This window comes from Halyomorpha halys, unplaced genomic scaffold, assembly GCF_000696795.3.
Source record: "Halyomorpha halys isolate HHAL.00 unplaced genomic scaffold, Hhal_1.1 Scaffold105.1, whole genome shotgun sequence".
Lineage (NCBI taxonomy): Eukaryota > Metazoa > Arthropoda > Insecta > Hemiptera > Pentatomidae > Halyomorpha > Halyomorpha halys.
In genome coordinates, this window is record NW_027108109.1 from 197,331 (window position 1) to 223,120 (window position 25,790).

At 31.3% G+C, this 25,790-nt stretch overlaps 2 protein-coding genes across 2 annotated transcripts in view; one reads left to right on the top strand and one right to left on the bottom strand.

The window, feature by feature from the left end:
- Positions 1-14,542, top strand: part of conu (Rho GTPase-activating protein conundrum) — a gene marked incomplete in the record, with an annotated part of 88,374 nt that extends 73,832 nt beyond the window's left edge. The window contains 11 exon segments of the mRNA XM_067046491.1: positions 1,253-1,386; positions 3,827-3,929; positions 5,168-5,306; positions 5,973-6,144; positions 6,225-6,319; positions 6,610-6,859; positions 7,526-7,703; positions 8,349-8,514; positions 12,096-12,259; positions 12,429-12,604; positions 13,867-14,542. Coding sequence (XP_066902592.1) covers positions 1,253-1,386; positions 3,827-3,929; positions 5,168-5,306; positions 5,973-6,144; positions 6,225-6,319; positions 6,610-6,859; positions 7,526-7,703; positions 8,349-8,514; positions 12,096-12,259; positions 12,429-12,604; positions 13,867-13,988 — 1,699 coding nt within the window.
- Positions 14,543-16,196: 1,654 nt separating this feature from the next.
- The window catches only part of LOC106677619 (glutamate dehydrogenase, mitochondrial), a gene marked incomplete in the record, with an annotated part of 22,299 nt that continues 12,705 nt past the window's right edge, over positions 16,197-25,790 (bottom strand). Inside the window, 4 exon segments of the mRNA XM_067046492.1 lie at positions 16,197-16,442; positions 16,520-16,665; positions 18,367-18,571; positions 24,308-24,592. Coding sequence (XP_066902593.1) covers positions 16,320-16,442; positions 16,520-16,665; positions 18,367-18,571; positions 24,308-24,592 — 759 coding nt within the window.

Below are 25,790 nucleotides of genomic sequence, written 5' to 3' on the forward strand. Positions count from 1 at the left end.
TAGCCATCTTCAAGGACATCTAAATATTTAACAGCTTATTTTATATCTTCATTTTTAACACTTACAACAACAACATTATTCACTATATAATATAACATACCTTCAATACAAAACTCCTCCTCACATTAATTTACAATTTCTATTGCAGGCTATTCTGCCCAGGTCATTTTCTTTATTCTAAGTTAAAAATCTATTCCAACAGTCAATTATTAAAAAGTCATATCTATTATTAATAAGCTTACTAAGCTTAAGTCTAGTTACCTATTTATTTAAAATTTAAAAACATTAACATTTATTTTTCTCTATAAGATTATCAACAGTATAAAATACACCACCATATAACACTGTTGACTGTTGGAATAGGTTTTGAACTTAGAATAAAGAAAATGACCTGGGCATATTAGCTTCCTATAGAAATTGTAAATTAATGTGAGGAGGAGTTTTATATTGAAGGTATGTTATATTATATAGTGAATAATGATGTTTTAAATGTTTAAAAAAGAAGATATAATATAAGCTGTTAAATATTTAGATGTCCTTGAAGATGGCTAGAAAGGCCGAAACGTTGGACTAATAAAAAATAAAGTGTTGAGACAGAATTGGATACTAATTTTTGATTTATTTAATTAATAATTACCTTGTCTCAAAAAATTTTGAAATATTATAATTATTTAAATTTGGTTTTCTACTATTTTAAGTGAGGAGAGATTTTTGATCTCTACTTAATGTTTTATAATAATTTTTTTTTCAATTTTAACTTATACTTTATTTTTTTGAAATGCTCTATATTGTATGTATAATAAAAATTATTATGAGTGCTGTTTAAGAAAAAACCTGAAGATGGCTTGCATAATGCCAAAACTTAGTAAAATAAATATAAAAATTAGATTGGTGAAGTATTTTTAGTCTGCCTTTATAGCTTAGATTTGTTTAGAACAAATATGTTAAAGTAGTATAAAAAGAAAAAAAAAAAGAACCGATTTCAAAACTCATAAGCTTTTGTTTATATGTTTAATCCTTATTTAAAACCAAAACAAACATTCTTAAATGGAAAAATCATGATAAAACTTAGGTCATAACTAGTCATTAATACTTCTTGATGTTTTCAATTTCATTTCATTATGTGTTTCTGGCTGAAGTACGTTCATATATGAGCGATTTAATTTTAATAGTTTCACGATGTAATTTTATAATGTCATTGTAGATAATAGATTTCAAATCATGCACTTTATAGTTAATAATATGATTGTAGGAGGCTTACCTCTAGCGCAGTGAACCGCCATGAGTCAAGACAAAGACTGGTGTCCCCTCATACACCTTTCTCTTCGCACCATTCCTTGTTCAGGAGGGCCAGCAGGTCTGGTGGCGACGTTGCTTCCGAAACTGGTAATAAGTTTGTATTCTATATTTAAAGTTAATTTTAAATATTATTTAATAATTTACTATCATAATATTAACAGTTACTATAATAAGTATTTTATCATTATGAGGAGAATATGATCTAATAAGTTTTATTTATTTGCTGACCACACCTCCCGACCGTCTACTCCTCATATGAATCTACAATCAACTATTACCACCTCATTATTTTATTGTTAAGTGATTAATATTTTAATGTAATAGATAATAATTAATTTGTCCAGCATCAATTGTGATGATATTATCAATTAATTTTGGTTTACTTTAACTTATTTATATGGAAAATATAACTGTTGTGATCGTTAACAATTTTGAATTTGAGATTCCATTGGAAATCCTTCAAGATCTCCTGAGTTCAAATAAGTTTCACAAAGTCACAAAGCATTGTAGGTGTGCATACAAATAGCCTAGTTCAAAAATGAAAATGGTAAACTAGAATTACCTATTAGAAAATCATTGATTGGCTCTCTGAAATATATTGAAGGAAGATAGTCCTTGTGCGGTCAAAATAACTGAAATAGTAATTTAAACTATTTATTATGAGTCAATATTTGCAGGCAGGGCTTCCTCAGGGCTAAAAAAGATAATGAACAACTGAAATAATGTAATAAAAAAATATAATTAATAACGTGAAATAAAAGTAAACTAAGAATTTAAAATATGTGAAAGTTTATATAAAAATAAACAAAGTAAATTAAAATTACTTTGTTGAACATTATGAAATTTAATTAATTTGTAAAATATTGGCTCAAAATAATTAATTAAGTAATTTTGTTTAATTACTACTTGAGTTCTTTTAAGTTTACTCATACCATCTTCCTTTTATTTATAAAATTACCTATTCAAGATAGTTATAGCTAATTACTAATTATGTCTCATTATATCATTGATTTTACTGTTTTCTCAAAAAAGGCTCTGACCTTTCTCATTATATTTTTTGTATTTAATTATAATTGAATGGTCTTTAATATCAGATAGGTTTTATTTTTATTGAAATAGTCTGATAGGATTAAATTCAAAATTTTCCAATTAGCTACCTTTTAGTTACATTTAATTTTATTTATTTAAATTTAATTCTCTATCATTATTTTTAGTGATAAAACTATAAAAAAAAACTTTTTAACTATGAAAAAAGATTATAATTAACTTAAGGAAAAATATTTTCTCAAGTTAAAAACAAACTTCTGGAAATATGAGTAGTATTATAGATGTATAATTTGCTGTTGAAAAGCTAAAGATTTTAGAAAATTTAATATCTAGTATGTGGTAGTTACTAAAAATTGGATAAATGAACTGAATTTATTAATAAGTATTTTTGTGTTTCCATAGTTTTTATGAAAATGGTTAGATTTGAGTTACGCTTACATCTATATAAAATATATTATAAGGGGAAATATTGCAATATCATAACTAAGCAAACTTTTCAATCTATCAGTTAAGAATTGAACTGAGTTTATTCTGCACTGCAACTTTTCTAACCTAAAACTAAGCTAGTTAGTATAAAACACTAAAAATAATATTGATAATTATGAGAGATAGTTGACCGTGGATGATGAATGAGGAGAAGATGGTTAGGGGTACGGTCAATGAAAAACACAAATAAGTACGATTAACTTATTTTAATGTGCCAACGTTTCGGCTAGAGTTTCTAGCCTTCTTCAGGCTTCTTCAATAAAGTATTCTGCCCAGGTCATTTTCTTTATTATATGTTAAAAGCCTATTTTTTAAAATTTAAAATCATTAATATTTAATTTTTCTTATATAAGATTATCCACAATTAATACACTACCATATAACAAACCATTTATTAGAATAGCATAGAATAGCCTGCAAAAGAAACTTTAAATTAATGTGAGGAAGAAATTATAATGAAGATGTCCTTTAATATGGCTGGAATAGCCGAAACGTTGGACTGGTGAAAAATAAAAGTGTTGAGACAAAAATGGATACAAATTTTTGATTTATTTAATAAATAATTACCTTGTCTCAAGAAATTGAAATAATATAATTAAAGTTTATTATTATTTCTGAAGTGAAAATTCATTGCCGGTATTGTGTGATTAAGTGAGTTCAATAGAGTGAGCTTCTCTGACAAATCTGCTCTCCTGTTATAATATAACAAATTTTCCAGCTAGAATCAATTTAAGAAATGGCTGTTCTAATCTAATTATTATTATTATTATTATGCTACTAATATAGTCTGTCTTAAGCTTGATCATTATTAAGCGTAATTATTATTATCATTATTAACTTTAAGCTAAAGAGTCAATGTTTGATCATTATTAGTAAAATTTTAAAACTGTCCACAATTTTCAATAATGTCACTATTTTTTTTTTCGATCCCTAAATATGATTATTCCAATGTTAATCCTTGTGATGTCTAAGTAGATAATAACTATGTTAACAGCTGACGGTATAAGGATGACAGGTTACCAGAGGATCGGCAGCGTTCGTGTGAGGTTTGGCAGTGACCCTATCAACATCAGTAACATCGGCCAAGATAATCAGCAGTAAGTAGGCAGGCTACAGGATGTGTCATATTTCTTTAGTATTATCCAAATTAACTCTTTAAATATATTTTGTAATATTTAAAATTTATTAAAATTATATTAAGGAATTTTAATTGTTTTTATTATTCTCAGATCTAAAAGTATGAACCTTGATGCTGAAAAGGTTTAAATGAATAAATAAAATTATTTAGTAGATATGAGAATTTTTTTCAAAGTATTTACTCAATTTAGGACAGGGTCTCTAGACAACTAGAACACAATTACCCTTAAATGAATTAATGGCTACTTTTACAAATCGGTTTAATCCTAGGTTGAGTGAACTATCCAATTATATGATCTTGTTTGGTGACTGTAGATTCTTGATTTATTCCAAAAAATGCTGCTTCTGACAGAAGACCATCAGAGGTCAGGACCTCCTAGCTTCCAGGACAAGTCAACTATGCGAGCAATCCAAACAAAGAGTCCAGTTTTCTTCCTTTGTCCATTACCAACCCTCAATGGTCAATGGAAAACATTGATTGTGGCTGATTCACTTGTAATGATTTATGATGTAAATACTTCGTTGAAAAATATTCTCCTCTTAATATTTTCTCCTGGATTAATTTGTACTATAATCGTGTAAGAAAAACAATAAAAGTTGAAAAAATTTCAATCTACCTACTCAACATAGCAGCAATTCAATGAACTTCAGAAGGATACGTGCTGCCATTTTAAATATTTGAAACAAATTTGTTTTTGTCTGCCCAGCCTCTTAAAGTAGGTACCCTTAATTAGGGCAAAATATTGAAAAATCTGGCAGTCGAGCGTGATTCTGACCAAATCACCTCCTTGCACAACCATTGGTCTAGTTACAGTACTTCTTTACAAAGTACTGAACCCTTCATGGGTTGTAGCGGTAAAGGTTTATTTTATGTATAAAATGATTGCTGTAACCATAGTAACATTTTATGATTTTTTACTGGTTAAAGAATAGCCAATACAGTAAACACTGTAATCAACACACTAATTTGGTAAAATATTGACTGGTTAGTAGTTTAACGAGTTTTTAGAGACTCAAGGCTTTGTGCTTGGAATGTTACGTTTATTTTCTAGAGAAGGAAAGAGTGATAAAAAATAACCTGTATTTTTTCTATTTATTTGTATATAACTACTACATGATAATGAAGAAATTTCTTTCTTTATGTTATCTTTTATTATATTAACTTGATAAAATACTTAAAGTTAATTCTATTTTCCAGCCCGATGGTGTGCGTTACACGATCCGATGAAGGCCTTTTTTCAGACAGCTCAAGAAGGGACAGTGGTGACAGCGCACACTCTGACACTCTTGGCTTTGAAGAAATGTGGGCTGGAGAAAGGCTATGTTCGAGTTTAAATGTAAGTATTTTTAAACTTACTTGACAATTATTAGTTCCTTTTTTAAAAATTGACAAATACACCATATATGTTTAACCTGTCAGTCATACATATACTTGTGGTTATATCATTAATTTGTAAGCTTAAGACAGAGCCACACTGAAAGTAGTGGTCGGCTTTAGTTGCTATTCTCTTCCTGGTGTGGCCATCTTTAGTTAACTCAGTGATTGTAACTTATGTGATTGGTAATCCTTGGAAAAATTGTTTAGCCTTACAATGCTATGTTTTTGAAAAATAATTATTAATTTCATGATAAAAAATTTACTTAGATCTTTTACGAAATCTGGATTCTTCGACCCCTGATGAAAAAGCTACAATTTACAATTTCAATTTCACATTACATTGAAAGTAATTGTAATGATTTTTGTCATCATCACATCCAATTATATAAAAAAAGTCATACAAAGTGTTTATCATGAGAAAAATGCTCTTGGGACACCTCTTAGGCGACAATAAAGTAGGACACTCCTGCTGGGTTAAAATAAAAATAAATAATACATTTCTATAAAAAACCAAAGTCATTAAAAGTTGATATAAGGTGCTAATACTTATGTTTATAATCGTGTCCCATATAATAGAAAATGTAATGAGATTATAATGATTTTAAAATTATGTTCCATAACATAGGAAATGGAACGAGATTGGGAAGAAGGAACAGGAAGGACTTGGGTTGACTTCTTGGCAGAGGAAGACCTCAACACATTGAAACCTTTGGTCTTCCTTGAACTTACTGCATTAATGGACCATTCCGGCCTTAGGGTTGGGAAAACGAAACCTCCCAAAAGGAAACGTAAAGAAGGTTTGACCAATTTCTTAATTTTTTTTTTTAAACTACTGTATTTATTTTTTCTTTAATCCTTTTATTGGTTTTTCTAACAGATGGCAACATCTTTGGTGTATCACTTTCAACTTTACTTGAAAGAGATAGGCAGATAGTGCAAGAACCTCACAATGTACCTCTAGTCTTCCAAAAGGTTTGAATTTTTGAAATTTTACTATTTTTTAAATAACTGCAATTTTTTATGCATTGATTTACTTTAATAATAAAATATATATATTTGAAAAGTTCATGTGTTCCAATCTGTCTGATTTATTGCCATTAAGCCTAATTATTTAAATAAATTTCCATTTTTAAATAATGGTAACAAAAAATATATATATATATAAAATTTTTCAGGTTATGAGTTAAGAATTTATTTAAATTTTTAAAGTGTATATAAAACACATTAGTAGCGTTTGATGATGTATGTTTTCTGTCGATCAGGTGCTGGGTGAGCTGGAACGCAGATGTCTATGGGAGGAAGGGCTTCTGAGGATGGGCGGTAATAGGACTCGCTGTGAAACGCTGGCAGCCGGGCTCGAGAGGGACTTCTATAGAAGGCCAGAAGTAGCTGACCACCTCATCTCAACGGCAGCTCCACATGATTTGGCCTGTGTACTCAAGAAGCTGCTCAGGGAATTACCGCAGCCTTTGCTTACCAGTCAGCTACTGCACACATTTTACCAGGCCCATTGTGAGTATTAGTTTTTTGAAAATATATTAAATATCTTTTATTTAAACTTAGTTAATTTTTCAAAACAAAAATGATCTTTATTTTACAATGCAGTCCTTTACTTAGGAATACTAGCAGACTCTAGGGAGGTTTTTTTATAGCCTATGGATCTCTAGTTGTATTATTTTTATTCAGTTTTTAAGATATTAATATAATTCAAAGATCATTTCATATGCTAAAACAACTTAATCCAATATTTACCTTTTGAAATCTTTATTAAACTTTTTTCTGTTAATATGCATTCACATATTTTTCTTATATCAATTTAAAATGAAAACCTGTCTACTAAATAAAGCATGTTTTCATCTTCTTTACTGTTATACATAACATATTTATAAATTATGTCCTTCAACCAAGGTTAAAATATAAATACAAAAAATTTACATTAAAATCAAGTTTTTTATTCAACGAATGATACTTGAAATCTTCTTTAATAATTACAGTATTGCGTTTGTTTTTTCAATTCCTTTCATTGATTCAAATTCCCTATTGAATCTGCCTAAACTATCTGCTGATTTTGTCCTCCCTATAAAGAAGATGTGATTTTTATTTTTATACTGATGCATAATTATAAACATTTTATAATTAATATTTATTTTAATTATCTTATGTAATATATGTTTTTAGGTATCAGTGAATGCAGTAAGGCTCTCAACTTACTTGTTCTGCTCCTGCCGACTGAACACAGGGCGACACTGCACGCTTTGCTCACATTCCTGTCTAGTCTTGCTGGCAATTCAGACCACAATAAGATGTCCGTACAGAACATTGCCATGATAATGGCTCCATCACTCTTTCCTCCAGAGTTAGTATTTATTAATTTATCCTGAGCATTTATTTATTTATGTTTCATTATTAATAAATTGATCTAAATGGATTTACTTTGATCAAACTATTTCTAGGGAGGAAGTATCAACAAAATATTAATATTTCAAACTACATTAACACTTAGGCTTCCCTGGAAAAAAACTTAAAAGAGCAACTTTTTTTTTCTTTTCTTTTAACTTAAATAAGATCAAATCTAATGGAAGCTAGAGCAGTACTGAACACAGTTTAGGACAATCCAAGATGAAAGGGAGGTCTAGACCTCTCCCTACCACTGTGAACGTAAGCTATGACCTCCCTTGACAATAGCTTATCGTCCAATACCAATTACTTGAGAAAGTATACTATCAGTCATATTTTATAGTTTTTGTTTTATTCAATAAAATTGAGTAGCCTAACTATTTCTCTTCCACAATATTGTGTATCAATATCAGTTTCTTTTTAATATCAAAGGCTCTGTTTATTATATCAAATAACTGAGTAGTTGTACAGAAGCTTTCATTAAATCTCAATAGACGATACTGACAGCTCAATTTGAAAAAAAAAAATGAACTGAACGTTTTTCCCTTGCACTCCTTAATTATAGTGTATGAATATTTTCTTATTACTGATGTTCTTTCAACAGTATTCTCGTCGACAAGGCCGGACTGAAGGCTGAACTGGGCCTGGCAGTACACTGCTGCTCCCTGACTGAACTGCTCATCACGGCCACCGACAGGCTTTGGCTCGTTCCCGACAACCTCATCGCTCAGCTCAGATCGATCAATGAGAGTCACAAAGAGAACAAACCTGTGAGTCAACTTGTGCTTATTTTATTTATTATTCATTTTGAATACAGAAAGTTTGCTTTTAGTTGAATAATTAATATTTTCTTAACTCTTTTAGTGCTGTCAGAAATCATAGTACATATGCAAAGAATACCCAACCAATATGGCTAATAGTTCCATTGTAAAATAATGTAAAACTAAGATTTGTATACCTTGATTTTGTCCAAGAGTTAAGTAAAACTCAACTTAAAAATTAGAACAAATAATAAAATCCTTTTTTCATTGAGGAATTAATTCTTTGAAGCCTTAGTCACCAGTCAAATCATCTATCTCGACCAAATCCATTTTATTGAATTTGGAAATAAATAGAATAATGCAATACACCTTTGCTATATAACAGATCCAACTGTAACTATGAAAAGTTCCATGCATCCATGTTCCATCTAGGTTACCTACTTAAACATAGATTTGCTCTAAATCTCAGTTTAACTGACTATCATTGGCCAGCAAAGGTTTTCCCCAGATTTAAAGATTAACTTTTCTGGTACAACAATTATTGAATTTATTTGTGATTTCACTGTAGTTTAAAATATGACTATAGTTTTATAGTCATAGTTTAAACTGTAATTGTGCAACCTGCCCTTAATATAAACATTATTCCTTTAATAGAACAAATTTCATTAAGATTCTTTCAACAATTTAAAAATCAGCCATAAGAAAAGGCCGGTGATGACAAAATTCATAAAGAATTTCAGTTACCATCTTTTACTCATCAAAAGATTTTGTTCCTGGATAAAAAAACACAACTAAAAACTTGTTATCAACATAATTGGTTATTTAAATAAAACAGTTAAAAAATTAATTATCCAATAACCAGCACAACACAGTGGTGTAAATCTCACTTACAGATTTACCTCGCCTGTCAAAGAAGTGCTGCTGCTGTGCCATAATTAAGAGAATTTTTAGATGCTCCACTTTCTGATCTAATAAATTTGACGATGGAAAATGCAGACATCTGTCATAGTAATAGATCTAAGAAGAAATTTTATATTGAAATGTATTGAATTAATATATGTTTTTTTAATTTACTTACAACTGTATTTATTTAAAAATACTTCCAGTAAATTTTATCTGATCATAATGGAGTGATACAGGCATGTAGAGAAACTACTCATTGGTAGCACTCTAATAATATGAATCAATATTTAAAATCAAAACATAATACGAGGGTGATTTGAAAAGTTCTCGGAATGTACTAAAAAGAAGTGTCTTGCCTCAGGGAACTGCTTTTATTTATCAACATAGTCTCCCTGTAAACTTATGACTTTGGTCCAGCGATGTTCTAATGTCTTGATCCCATCTCGAAAATGAGATTCCTCCAGGCCTGCAAAATACCTCTCCAATTCGGCTGTCAGTTCTGCCATTGTAGGAAATCTGCGTCCACCTAGGAAAATTTTCAGCTTGAGGAAGAGATGAAAGTGTGATGGTGCCAAACCAGGTGAATAAGATGGATGTGGCAATAACTTGTACCTCAGTTTTGCCATAGCAATAGCACTTGTGTGCAAGTGGACGTTGTCCTGATGAAAGATGACTTTTTTCCTTGTCAAACCAGGCCTTTTTTCGCTTATCTTTAGTTGTTTTGTAGTTGGTCTAGGATGTTTGTGTAGTATTTCCCCGTAATTGTTTGGCCAGTAAGAAGATAATCTATCAGCAGAATGCCTTTTGCATCCCAGAAAACTGAGGCCATGAATTTTCCGAACGAACATACTGCCTTTGTTAAATAAATCAATTTTATATCCAAATCCGTCTCAACACTTTATTTATTCATTAGTCCAACGTTTCGGCCTTTCTAGCCATCTTCAGGGACATCTAAATATTTAACAGCTTATATTACATCTTCATTTTTAAACATTTACAACAACCTCATTATTCACTATATAATATAACATACCTTCAATATAAAAATCCTTCTCACATTAATTTATAATTTCTATTTGCAGGCTATTCTGCCCAGGTCATTTTCTTTATTTAAAGTTCAAACCTATTCCAACAGTCAATTATTAAAAAGTCATATTTATTATTAATAAGCTTACTAAGCTTAAGTCTAGTTACCTCTTTATTTAAAATTTAAAACCATTAACATTTATTTTTTCTATAAGATTATCAACAGTATAAAACACCACACCATATAACAAACCATTTATAACCTACCACTCACACAGGTCTGCCTTGTTTTAAAATTAATATATTTTTTTAAATTTTAATTGCATTTTTGTTTCAATCTGGTATTTATTCCAATTCTCAAATTTCTTTAATTAAATTTAATTGTAACTAGTAATAATTTCCTCTATTATTTTTATAAATTTATTTTGCTTAAAATCTCTGCATAATGTTGGTTTAAATTCTTAGTATCTGTTTTAAAATTAACTGTGTAATTGATGTTCTCTGATATATAAATTGATTCAAGTATTTTTCTTTTGTATAAATTGTTTTCTTTATGTAAAATTATACTGCCTTTGCTTTCTTTAGTGGTGGTGACTCAGAATGTTTCCACTGCTTTGACTGCTGTTTTGTCTCTGGGAAATTGTAGTGGACCCAAGTTTCATCTGTAGTCACAAACCAGCGCAAAAAATCTTGTTTGCGCTGAAAACAGGCCAGATTTTGTTCGGGCATTTGCAATCTGGTGAGTTTATGGTCCAATGACAAGAGCCGTGGCACCCATCTTGTGGATAATTTTTTCATTCCCAATTCTTCGGTTAAAATGTGTTATACCAGTTCAGATGACAACCCTATAGCTTCAGCAATCTCATGCGCATTCAGTCGACGATCCTCCATGACCTTTTTATGCACTTTTGCGATAAATTCTGGAGTTGTAGCACTTGTTGGCCGTCCACTACGCAGCTCATCATCTAAGCTCTTCTGACCAAATTTAAACTCGCTGGTCCACTTGGCAACAGTTTAATATGAAGGAGCAGAATCCCTCAGTGTGTTCTGAAAGTCAGCATGAATTTCCTTTGCTTTCATACCTTTACAAAGTACTTAATCACTGTCCGAATCTGAGTTTTTTCCATTGTCACAAATCACTATGCATAAAACAACAACAAAGAGTCGTAACTACCACTCACTCCACATGTTCACTCAGAAAGGATGTATGATTATTGTGCGGGAACCTTGTTGCTCTTTTACTGACATCTAGCAGTGATTCTGAGAACTTTTCAAACCACCCTGATAATATACAAAATTTAGGCATCATGTCTTTTAGTTGTTTACAAAATAACTAGACCAGCCTCTTCTAAAGCTTTGTAGACCTTGAATATTGAACTGACATAAGCTGCTAACCGCTGATTTTGAGGTTGCAGTTCAAGTTCTTTAGTTTTTCTTATCAATACTTAACAACCAATAAAATTAATATACAGTAGTTGTTAGCTTCTTATCTATTGATAGCTTTTCGATCTAATGAATTTGATTGTGTAAGGTGCAGGTATGACCAAAACTTAAAATTTACAAAATAATGAGTTAGCTCACTTTTCATTTCCCTCCTTCATATTGTGAAATATGTACAATATTTACAACACCATTAATAGAAAAATTGGAATTGTTAATAGAAGCCACGGTTGCTAGCCAGAAAAGGTCACGTCGCTTCAAGAAAAGCTGCGGGTGAGTCGGAGTTTGAAGGCAACATGATCCATGTTGACTCTCCGCAGTTCCTTGTTGCTCCATTACCCATTTCTTTGGACAAACACATCACAGCAGCCCATGTCATTCTCAGGTATTTTTTATTAGAATTTTCGATAACAAATTAGTAAATATAAGATAATTAATACCCAGCACACTTGTTACATTACATTTTCCTGATTTTCGTAATAATATTTTCAAAAACTTGCTCTAATAACTCAATTCTTAATTTAATACTGTTGTTTATTAATCTAATTTCACAGAGCGGTCGAGCTGGCTAGAGATGCTCCACGTCTTGTCAAGTCAACAAGAAGGGAAATGAAATCTCGAGCCTTGTCCGAACTTGCTCCGAACGGAAACCTAAGCTGTCTACTCAGCACTGGTGATCCTGATACTGCCTTAAGGACCCATTTTCTCTACGAAGTTGGGGGCAATATTGGTGAGCTCCCACAACCAGTTTAACAATTTATTTGTGTTAATTTCTATAATCCTTTCGGACTTAATGTGTGTTTTTTTAATATGTAAATAAATGTTTGTTCAGAAATCTAAATCATCATTTATCAAAACATTCTTGATTGTTGCTTTCAGTTATTGTTGCTTAAGCTCTGGTAGCTTGTAACCCCTCAAAAAACCTTATATTATTTAAAAAAGAAAAATAAAACTAATGCTTCATTCTATGGACATCAAACAAATTTTCGAAGTAAAAAAACAAAGTTATATAGGTATATTATTAAAGAATATTATCGGAGCGATTTGGAATCCGAGCCTACAGACATGGAGGAGAACTAATAGTGAACTGCTTGCAGAGACTGGTCAGTCAATAACTCATGATATGAAGGCAAGAAGATTAAGGGAGGTTGAAAAGGACATATGGCTCGAAGCAATCCATCAGGACACCTCTATACAACAATGAATGCCAGTGTAGTTGGAAACTAATCACGTGAGAAGCCAAAAACCAGATGGATAGACAGAGTCGACAAAGATGCGAAGGAGCTGCATGCAGCAAACTGGAAAGCAGTAGCCCAAGATAGGCAGGCGTGGAGAAGGCTGGTTTGGGTGGCCGAAGATCTACAAGGTCTGTAGTGCCAAATGAATCATCATCATCAATCAGCGCGACAACCCATTACTGGGTCCTGACCTCCTTCCTTATTTCTCAGAGCCCTTGAATCCTCTTTAACATCATCCAACCATTGAAGCTTTGGGCGGTCCCCCGGCTGTGTTCCATGTAGAAGTTTATTTGGGTTCTCATCAGTTCCCATCCTTGCCACATCGCCGGCCCAGCTCAACCTACCAATTCTCACAATTTTTCCAACATCAGGCTCACCAATTAACAAGTAGACTTCCTTATTCGTGCATCTTCTCCAAGCTGAACCATCCTTTACTGGGCGGCAGATGCGTCTGAGTATCTTTCTCTCAAACCTTTGGAGATCCTTTTCATCGGCCTACGAAAGTGCACAAGTTTTCGAGGCGTAAACATTTTATATATATAGAGCCAAATGAATGAATAAAAAAAAATTATGAGAGAATGATTAAGGCAAAAGTCTCTAGAATAATGAATGAATTCATTTTTTTATTTATTTGTAAAGTATTAAAACCATATTGTTATTTTGTTTTAGTTTAAAGGTATCACAGTTTAAGCAAAGTTATGTAAATCTAGTTTGTGATAATTTTATGCTCATAATAAATGAATTTTTTGTCTAGGTCAAAGGAGGTTAGAACCCAGTGTGAAATTGTGGGCTGTCTACCAGAACAACCCAAGGGCCCAGTGGGTAATACGTTGCGATCACAGAAACGGAAGTCAGCGCCTCCTTCGTAGATTATGATTTTTTTATATTACTAATGTTTTCTTCTTAAATTGTTTATCTATACTTTTTTTTTATGTAGATACCAGTCATAATTTTTTTTTTCTCTTTTACAAAACTGTTTAATTTATGTTTTAAACATGTGTTACAAAGTATATTGATATTGCATAGAATTTCCAATACATTACACATTACATTTCATTAATGTATTTACATTCCTGAGTATGTTAGTAAGAAAGTGAGCTGTATATCTTTTAGAAAGATATTTCGAGACTACACTTTCTTTTTTTGTTTTCATAATATGTAAAATATTTATAGTTTAGCCATTCTTAACATTCAAGAGTGAATAACAGATATTTTAAAAACTCAAATTAAAATATCAATAATTTCTAAATTTTTATATTTGATAAATTATCTTGAACAAAATGTGACAAAGTGATAAAATCGCATTTTTTAAATTTAGAATACTTAGTTTTGATAAGATTGAGTACTTGTTACCCTGAACAATAAAAGAGTTTTGATATTTATTTACGATATCATTAATAATATTTCAGTTTATAAATGTATTACATTTAATTAATTTTTATTGTTCTTAATCAAAATACATGTAAATAGAATTGTAAATGTTTGTAAAAAGTTAATGGCAGACATTCTCTGTCCTAAAAATATTTTGTAATTAATAAATATATAAATTCTTAGTGAAATATTTCTTTATTTATTATTCAATTGTTAATAGAGTATTTGATGGCATTGAAAATATGTTATCATAGTCAGTAAATTCAGAAACCCAATCTTATAAGTTTTAATTTTATAGAGACAGCATTAATTTTTAATATTAGTTTTAAAAACTAGTATTTTTAACCTGTGTATCAAAAGAAGGAAAGGCTGACCGCCATGATGATTTTATATATTACATCATTTAGACATAAACAAACAACAATGATTTAGAAATTCACACTTTTTAGCTGTTTTTAAATTAACAAGTATTTTGATTTTGAAAGAATTTTCATTATTTTTTCCAAAAACAACCACGGAATACGGTTTCATGAAAACAAAAAGTACAAACTTGGCTAGTATCAATGCTTTAATGATAGCAAAATTTTTGGCGACAAACTCAAATTTCTGTTCTACAGTTTAGAAACTTTAAACATCTGTGTAAGGATATTCTAAATTACAGTACTAAAAATATTATATGTATTGCTGATACTCAGTTTCTAACAATTTTCTTATTTAAGGTTGCGAGTTAAATAACTTAATAATATAACTTCTAACTAACTAAAAATTTGTATCTTTGATATTATGCTTACATCGAAGTGATCTTCACAAAAATATAATCTATTGTTTAGATTCAATAATAATTTTGGATAAACAACATTATAGAGTCTTTATAGTAATATTTTTGTAATTAGGTGCTGTACAAGAACGATAAGGAATATAACTCATAATAGATCATTCCTTAAATATCACAGAATAAAAAATAAAATAAAATAACATTGTACTGAGTAGATAAGCCTAATGTATTTTCATGTCAAAACAATGATGGTTGTTTGCTTTTTCTGCCATGTACATTATCAAATGAGTGATTAAAGAGACTCTCCAAAAAAACATAAAATACCGTATTCTTTATAGAATTACTGAAATTATTATTTAATGGTTTCTTTTTGTTAAGTATGAAATGGACATAATTCTCTTACAAACTTATAAATCTGCTTCTTTTTCGGTTTGGTTAATGATGCAATGAATAGCTCATCCATATAGCTCATCATAATTGGTATGGTTCTGTATATGTATTTACCACACAATAAGTACAGGTATATTTCACACAATAAGTATAGGTGTATACCACACAATAAGGTAAATCATGATGGGTGGAAATTATGTTGAGTGGAATATTGTATTTTGTATTCCAGTATATTGTAAATACAGATGATTGCTCCGACTTTCAGTGTTCTTGAAAAAGATAATGCTCAATTTAAACAAGTTAGTACTCTAATCTATCTCTAAAATTTGGTCATTTTCTGTGCACAATTGTGGCATTGAGTTATTTGGATCTGTTGACTATCAGAAATTGAATAATTTATTATCATCATGCAAATAATGTTATTATTGTTTTTAGATGTGTTTATATATGTGTATAAATATTAAAAAAAAGGTTTTTATACCATTTGTGAAGTTACTATAAAGAAATATAAGTGTCATATAGTGATTAGTTATAATAATAAATCTAAGGAGAAATTTTATATTGAAATTTATTTAATCAGTATGTAAAATCGAAAACTAAAATGACAAGACTTAAAAGCATATTTTGTTTAGGCATCATTTCTGTTAGACATTTTTTAATTTTTATTTGTTTTATGAAATAGCAAGACCAGCCTCTTCTAAAGCTTTGTAGACCTTAAAGATGGAACTGACGTAAGCTGCTAACCGCAGATTTTGAGGTTGAAGTCCAAATTCCTTTGTTGTTCTTATCAATTCCTAACAAATAACAAAATTAATATAGAGTCAGATCGATAATTAACATGTAAATGTTAATATATTGGATCTATTCTTACCGTTGCAGTCATATACATTGTGTAAGCAAGACCAGCTTGAACTATGTCTTTTTCTGAAGCCTCATATAACCTTTTTTTGAATTCAGGTGATGGATCGATTTTAATATCTTTTCCTAATTGATCTTTAAGAGACTTTGCCACCGAATCTGTAATAAAACCAAATTTCTTTTACACTTATATTACTCAACTCTTTTACAAAATTCCTTTATTCAAAAATATTTCTAGCTTTATTAACAGAACTAGCAATAATCTAATCTTGAGTAAAGACCAGTCCACAGATCCAAGATAGTCATCCTATGAGGTTGTGGATAGAGAACTTGTTACTGGAGTGTGGATGATTTGAAAACCCAAAAAACATAGCAGATGCTAGAACCCACTGCTGAAATTGTGGTAAAATATTTTCTTCGAAGAGTTAGTAAAATTTAAAACCAATATACTTTATACTGATATCTTTAAAGTTAAGAAATACAGATTGTATCTAATACTATGATTATATTAAATTAGAAAATACAATGTTGTCGCATCGGACTACTGTCAGCTGCCAGCAGACCTCTCATTCAATATTTCATCTGATTTATTTTTATTAATAGTATTTATACATGCTATGAATATATAATATATAATGTATAATATTATATTACTGTGGGAGTGGGTAGCTCAGTGGTAAGGCACTGTGCGACCAACTCCAAGGACCCAGATTCGAATCCAGCTCTGGCAGATAATTGAAGGGGTAAGTGGATGAAAGGATTATGTTACAAATAGTAAATTAAGAAAAACAAGGTTCAATGTTTCTTTGTTGGAGCTTGTTATGTTTTGCAGTGCACATAGCCCCTCCTACATTAAGCTATCTCAGTTATTAATTGGATTTTGAGGTTAGAGTAGCTCACACTAGCAAGATAGGCATCTGCTCCCTTCATCCACTCAAGATTTAAAAAGTTAAAAACTGTTACATAGCCCCTTTACCCACTTACCCCTTCAATTATTTCCTGTTTTACTGTTGCTGTGAGTCAGCTCTCAGGGTTCACCCAGCCTCAGGGAGTAAAAATATGGTTGTAGGGTGTGTCCTTGCACTACTGTTGGTTTAGTGACACTACTTCATTACGAATTACTACACCCCTAACCTTTCATGGTTGGAGCTGTACAGATTAATTTATTTTTTATTATTATACATTACTATGCATAATATAGAGATAATAGAGGAGAAAAAATACAGTTATTTCACCCTTATTTTTTGTCTACTTTAATGCAAACTATGTATAATTACTAGTCAAAATTAATGAGCTTGCCAAGTATAGTTGCCGCTGGTTTGAATACGGCCTGGGCCCTGTTTCATAATAAAATACAAACTAATATTATTAGTCTTGTAGATTTATCTCAATTCAATTACACAGACTTGTACAATAGTAACTTGTACTTTAGTATTTTTTAATTCCTGTAATATCATTAATAGTCATCTCTGTCATGTATTAGTGTTATTACCACACTAGTTTCTACACTTGTACTATCAACTAATACTATTAGCTTTCATTATGAAACAGAGCCCAGGAGAGTCGACTTTTTTCATATCTGTGGTGGTCTCACAAAATGAATACTTGACCATCCACCATGATTAGAATAGGCAGGTTACATTAGGATAACCACATTCCTCCCATGTCACAAATGATATATAGGTATTTAAGAAATGTATCCAAGCTGCTCCGACACGGTAAGGTAAGTGTCTTGGCTGAAGAAGAAGAAGGAATTGGAGATACTCGTTACATTTGAGGTAACCTCTTCAAATAATTTAAATCATTTATGGGACAACTTATATAAAAAACTACTTAATTTTTCTATCCATATATTGTTACCCAATAGTAGCCTCGTGTTTTCTTCATCGTATCCAAAGGACAGCCGGCCGTAGGACACGTGGTTGATGTTTTTCAACCATTCAAAGTAGGACACGGTGACTCCCCCAGCATTCCCCAGGATGTCGGGGAGTATAGCTGTGCCTTTCTTAAACAGAATTTTATCTGCAGCTGGAGTTGTGGGCCCATTAGCTCCTTCAAAGATGAACTAAACAAAATAAATAATTCATTTATTTATAATTGACTGTATTCCATATGAGGGGAAGATATTCGGAGATGCAATTAGTAAAAATACATAAATAAGTAAAACAATAAGATTTACTTATTTATGTATCACACATGGTCAAACATATGTTTGAATGTGTAATTTTAGTTTTATATAGATCCGAATTTTATTATCTTTCAAATGAATTAATATAATGTCTTAGAAGATGTACAGTAGTCTACCAAAACTACAAGTTAGTATAGGAATAATTCTAAGCTTATTTCATTCAACAGATTCTTATATAGAACTATTTGCAAAAGATGGTTGCAAAATTTTTACCACCTTGGGGATAAGTTGGCCAAATTTTCAATGGCAAAATTTTCAAAATAGCCACTGTATATTTTTAGGTTTGTATCCTGCAATGTACCATAACAATTTATGACATTTTTTTCCAAAGAATAGTAGTTTTCATGATATTTGCCAAAATAAATTCACAGAATTATTTGGAAAAAAATACTGGTTTTGGATTAACTGTATATATTGTAATATGCTATTTTTGTGTAAATAGTATATTTTGATGTATAAAGGGTTTTTAATATGTTTTATTTTATGTATCATTTTAAGATTGTTAATTTGTTTTGTTTATCCAAAAAGCAAGCTAACCAATTTTCATTGTCTATAATAACTTCGTAATTCCAAACAAAGCCAAGATGGCGGTACATATTCTTCAGTCAAGTCCGCCGTTGAATCAAGGCCATGTGAGCAGATTCAAATATCATAAAAACTATTTTAACTCTTCTCATCATAATTGAAAATACAGTAAATTAAAGGGAAAATAGAAATCAAGAAATAGTGCAAATGAATAATATTCAGAAAATAAATCATTTGGAAAAATCCCTAACTGTTGGGGGACAATAGATGTTTACATGTAACCTCAAGGCAGGTTTTCGTTTTGGAAGAGGTCATTCTTTGTGAGGACGGGCAGGAGAAAGGATGTCTTCAGGATGAGGAGGTCCTCATGGATTTCTGTCCAGCAAGAGTAGGAAGCCATTTTGGATGCGAGGACAATAACATTAAGAACAAAGAAAATACCAGGATCATCATAAAGAAGATTGTGAACTTGGTTAGTTTGGTTATAACTAAATTTGAATGCATTGTAAAATAGATATTAATTTAATTAAGTTAATGGTAAAAGTGTTTGTATTCTGATTGTTTAGCAACTACACGCCCTGAGATTAAGAGTCTTATTATATAATAAAATTATATTATCCATTAAGTAGTAAAGTTCTTAATTAGAACCCAAGGTATCTTTGATATTTGAAGAAAGTTTATAAAACGAGTAAAGATTCTTTTTATTTTAATTTTAAATAATTACAATATAGAATTTTTTAACACAAAGAAATCTGTTGCAGCTCAAAGTGAATCTTGTTTGATGTACTATAAGATAAGTCATGATGATATTTTAGCTACTTTTAATATTTTAGTAGTTGTTAGCAATAAACCTAAAAATACAAAGCGGATTTTGGAAAGTATTGCCATATTTAGGAAACCAACCCTCTGGGGAGTGGTGAATTTTTACCATTGTATTTTTTAAACACTTTTATGTGAGGGTTTGTTGACAGAAAATAATTCACAAATACTTCTAGGGACATACAAATTTTAAACTTTGTTTACTAGGTTACAGTTATTTGAAAACTATTTCTTATTTTTTTCAGTATTACAAATAAATTTTATAAACCACATAGAGCACAATTTTTTTTTAGATCCAGTCTCTTTTTTGCAGATCTAAAAAATAAGGGGAACCATTAGTAATATCGACTTTATAGTCATTGTAATGTAGCGCCCTTGATGCTATCCGCTGAAGCTGCCCTTTGACTGTTACCTACACAAAGCTACCAAGCTGCCTCAACAAGAACTTCTAAATACTTTGATTGTTAGGTATTCTGATACTCCTAAATGTATCATTTGAATTAATAAAGATTACAACAGAATCTTCTGATCCACCAAGAGCTAACAACTTACACATAGCATCTCTTGATGGTGTTAAATAGTCCAGAGTTACCTAAGTACAAACTTGACTAATCAAAGAGTGATTTTCCCCTTTGGGGAACTGCATCTTTAGGAGGCAGTGGGTAATAATATACATAATGGATCTGTACACTCTAGTGTTATTTTTGGAAATGTATATTTGACTTTTATTTTACACTGCTTACTCTGGATTTCACCTCCTCTATCCTATACCTTTACTTCGGTTTGTAAGGACTTACAGCAAGTTCCTATAGGACTTCTTATCCCCTTCACGACCATAGACTAGTAGCCAGAGAATTTGTTTTTAAATATTTTTTTTTTGTATAAATATATAACGTACAATATTTACCATATTGTCAATAAAATTGTATTGTATAAAGAGTTTTATACAATACAATTTTATTGATACTAATTATATTTTATATAATTACTCTATTTTATATTTTGGTTGAAACAAACTGAAAGGGAAAAAACCCAAAACATTATTGAATTAAAATAAAATACGCAACATTGAATAGAATGAAACATATATCATTAAATTATATGAAATACATATTATTGATTTATATTTACCTTAATGTATGTTTGGTTCTTTTGTATTTATATCTACAGGTTGTAGTTTTAGTATAATTTCCCATTTTTATGATTAGAGGGTTTAATGAGTTGGGGCAAGATTGGAAGAAATTATGTGACTGTTTATATAGGAGTCTGTAACTAATCCATTGCGCATTTTAGATATTGTAGTGTAATATGCATTGTTATTTACAATTCTGGGACATTTATTTTGGAATACTTGAATTTTTTTAAATATTTGTTGAACTGATAAAGCTTCTTATGGGGCAGGAATAAGTTAAGATGAGTCTTAGTACCACTTTTTATGGTGTCAATTTATTTCTACTGGATAATTTGGATTTTTGATTAAAGTATGGATACATTTTATATAAAATTTTGGATTGATGTGGTGGTTAAATATTACTTAGCAGTACCTAAGTAATTTACTGTTTTGACAAAAGGAACAAGGGTATTATTTAAATCAATGGTCAATGGATGTGTAGGCCGTATTTCGTGAAAATGATTGTGATGTAATGAAATAAGGAATACCATAAAATAGGCTTTATTAAACTGAATTATACACATGGCACATGTGACATGATCATGGATAATCACTTAAGGAAACATATTATTTAACAACAAGTGGTATATAAATATAAGTGGCACATGAATATCAGAGGTACATGAATATATCTATTGTATATAAATAATAGTATATCAAATGGCTCTTGTTTATCAGTAGTAAACTAATCCTCCTTTTTTTAGCATTTAGATTTTTTTTTTTAAGTATCTTTTAGCCTATCAGTCATTGTGTCATTACGTTGATATATTTCAATTTTTAAATATTGCTCGATTTAACTATCTTAAAGTCTCCTCTTCCCGTTTTAAGCTAATATATATTTTAAAAAGTGATATAGGACCGTGGAGCTTAGTGGGGCGGGTCCAGCTGGAAAGGATTCCCTTTTTGTTTAATGAATGTGCTATGTCGTACATCTACCAATCTACTTGCAATACTTGTCTGTTTGAGAAGTCAGATAAGTAAGGCTACCAGGGAAGGAGTATTTTGGGTAATCATTTATGAAGAGATTGAATATTATGGGATTGTAGGGAAGACAGGAACCCCGTGGGAGACCGGCAATGGTATGATGCATGGGAGAGGTTATGTTATTGCCTGAAACAAAGAAAGATCGATTTGATAAAAATTATTGAAATACCACGCATTTTTGGGGCCCTCTGATGTTGGATACCACGCATTGTCGGGGCCTTCTGATGATGGTACCACGCATTTTCGGGGCCCTCTGATGTTGGGTACCACGCATTGTCGGGGCCTTCTGATGATGGTACCACGCATTTTCGGGGCCCTCTGATGTTGGGTACCACGCATTGTCGGGGCTCTCTGATGTTGGATACCACGCATTGTCGGGGCCCTCTGATGTTGGATACCACGCATTGTCGGGGCCCTCTGATGTTGGATACCACGCATTGTCGGGGCCCTCTGATGTTGGGTACCACGCATTGTCGGGGCCCTCTGAAGTTGGATACCACGCATTGTCGGGGCCCTCTGATGTTGGATACCACGCATTGTCGGGGCCCTCTGATGTTGGGTACCACGCATTTCCATTTGGAGTCAGAACTAATTAATTATACACAATCTCATCGAAAATAAAATATTATAACCCCAAATTTTGACTTACATTTAATTCTATATTCATCGTTTATACCAGACGCTTACCAGCGCAGAAGGGGGTTAGAGTTAAAGGAAAAAAATAAAATATATATAATCGCAAAAAAAAACAAAAGAATAAATTGCTCCTTAGGCGCCACCTTATTCTTTTATTTGGAAATAACGAAAACCCCGAAACAATATGCCCACAATATAACTAAAATATACCCCTATTTTCAATTATCAATTATGACCACTGGCGAATACCTTTACATGTAGATAACAGAAAATCTAGGGGTGTTATCTACTCACTTGTTGAATTATCGTAATATTCCATGAACAACAACAAAAAAAAAAACATGAGTAAATTAACAAGTTGAAAGCAGAGAAAGAGCAGTAGAAATATATGTACAAACGCTTAATAATAATAAGAAATATATGTACACAGAATGAAAAAGGGGAAAAAAAGAATTCTTATCAATTATTAAAACAATAATTGATTAATAAAACTTATAGGTTGACTTAACCTTAACTCAAATACTTAACCTTAATACCTACATTTACATTATTATCCAAAAGACTATAAAAATAAAAACAAAATAAAATTTAGTTTAAACCCCAAGTGGTCTTTGGGTGTTCTCTGGGCAGAACACAAGGTTGTCCAATGTTTCCTTTCCGGTCACCGTCTCACCTTCCCCAGAAGTATGAAGATGATCCCTGCCAACTCTCCTATCCAGGACATGCTGAGGAAACGTTGCTACGCACTGCACTATATACCCAGTTCTAGTGTTAGTGACCGTCCATTGAAGTAGAACACCATAATTTTGTAAAAACAAAACACATACTATAACATTTCTCATATGGTGATATTTCGGTTCAAACAGTAAAGACACAAGGCCTGATAGACTATCACCACTTCGCATTGAACAGTCGTAACGTGTTCAAAAATCAAACTGTCACCTTCACAAAACCAAAAACCACTCGTCTAAACATATCGCTAGTGTTTTGTTTTTTTCCCATGACAACCGTAACACCCCTTGTCTACGCAGATATAGCCAGTATTTTTATTTCACCATGACAACCCCGTAATACCCCTTGTCTACGCAGATATAGCCAGTATTTTTATTTCACCACTACAACCGTAATACCCCTTGTCTACGCAGATATAGCCAGTGTTTTTACATCACCATAACAACCGTAACACCCCTTGTCTACGCGGATATAGCCAGTGTTTTATTTCACTACGACAACCGTAACACCCCTTGTCTACGCGGATATAGCCAGTGTTTTATTTCACAACGACAACCGTAACACCCCTTGTCTACGTAGATATAGCCAGTGTTTTTATTTCAGCATGACAACTGTAATACCTCTTGTCTACGCAGATATAGCCAGTGTTTTTATTACTATATAAAAACTATATATAGTTTTTGTGATAAATAAATTATCGAACGAGTGAGTGAGTGGTAACAGATTCGTACAGCTCTTTTACATACCTTGCAGTTGATCTTCTCAGCATTCGTCTTACGAATAGTCTTCTCCAAGGCGCATGGCATGAGGAAGTCACATGGAACGTAGAGTATATCGGTGCTGTTCTGCGTCTCTTTCGTGCCCTTACCGTAACCCGTTACCTTACGGTTCTTGAACCAGTACTCGGTGAAGTCGGCCACATTGATCCCTTCCTGGCAAACAATAGTTCCGTCCCTTTCAGCGATGCCGATGCACTTGGCACCTTCCATCTCGAAATAACGTGCTGCGTGCGAACCAACGTTCCCGAATCCCTTACAACAACAATTAATTATCAATTATTAGTATTTTATAAAATATTTTAATTATTATTAACACAAAATTTAATGATCCAATTTAGCATACCAAAAAGACTGTTTAAAAAATTAAGGCTGTCTCCTTGAAAATGGCCTAAGGGTCGAAACGTTGGAGGTTTTTTAAAATAAAAAGTTGAAAGAAAAAGGGGATCATTGAATTTTGTGTTAATAATAAAATAAACTACTCTCAAACAATCGATATATTAAATCAGTTATCTAATTTATTTATTTATCTACAACAGTCAACTTTTTATTTTAAAAGGCCAACAACGTTTCGGCCCTTAGGCCATTTTCAAGGAGACAACATTAATTCATTAAATTATCTTTTTTGCCATTCGAATTGCCCATGTCTTATATAAATCACATAATTTCAATACAAAAATAATTCTTGAAGAATAGTTTTTATATTGAAATTATATGGTTTATATAAAACATGGGCAATTCGCCTGCAAAAAAGACAATTTAATGAATTATGGGATCAGTTGTTAAGTTAAAAAAAAAAGTCTTATTAATAAAAAGCATCTACATTTTTGTAAGTTTTATTTAAGGGTAAACTCACATATAGTTTTACTTATTTTACTTGTTTTACTTATTTTCACGACATAACAGATCAACTGATGGGCCGTAAGATTTTTAACTAAACCATCTACAATCTTAAATTAAGTTATGCGGGATCAAAATCTATATATTTCGTTCGTTTATAGCACCAAATGCAATTGTACCTAAATTGGAACCGACTCGATTAAGTAGGCCTTGTGTAGTAGTAATCCACTACAGAGACATTTTCGAAAACATAAACAATGCAATGTATGAGATCGCAAAATGAGAACAAAGATAATACTAATTTTTCGTTTAGTTGTGGCTAAACAATGTCTTTTATCAAGTCAATCCTTTTTAACTATCTCAAAAACTCCACATCGTTCTTCCACTTTCTTTAAAGATACTGTCGCTCACTTGAGAATAATGAACCAAATTTTTTTTTTTTTATTTATTTATTGATATTTACAACGTATAAAAAAATACAAGTAAATTTGATCATAATGACATAATGATATGATTCAGGATGTAGAGAAACTACCCAGTAGTAGAACTCTAAAAACAGTTTACAATATAAGGTCACGAGGCCATCTTCTTTTCAGGCACCTCCGAGGATTGC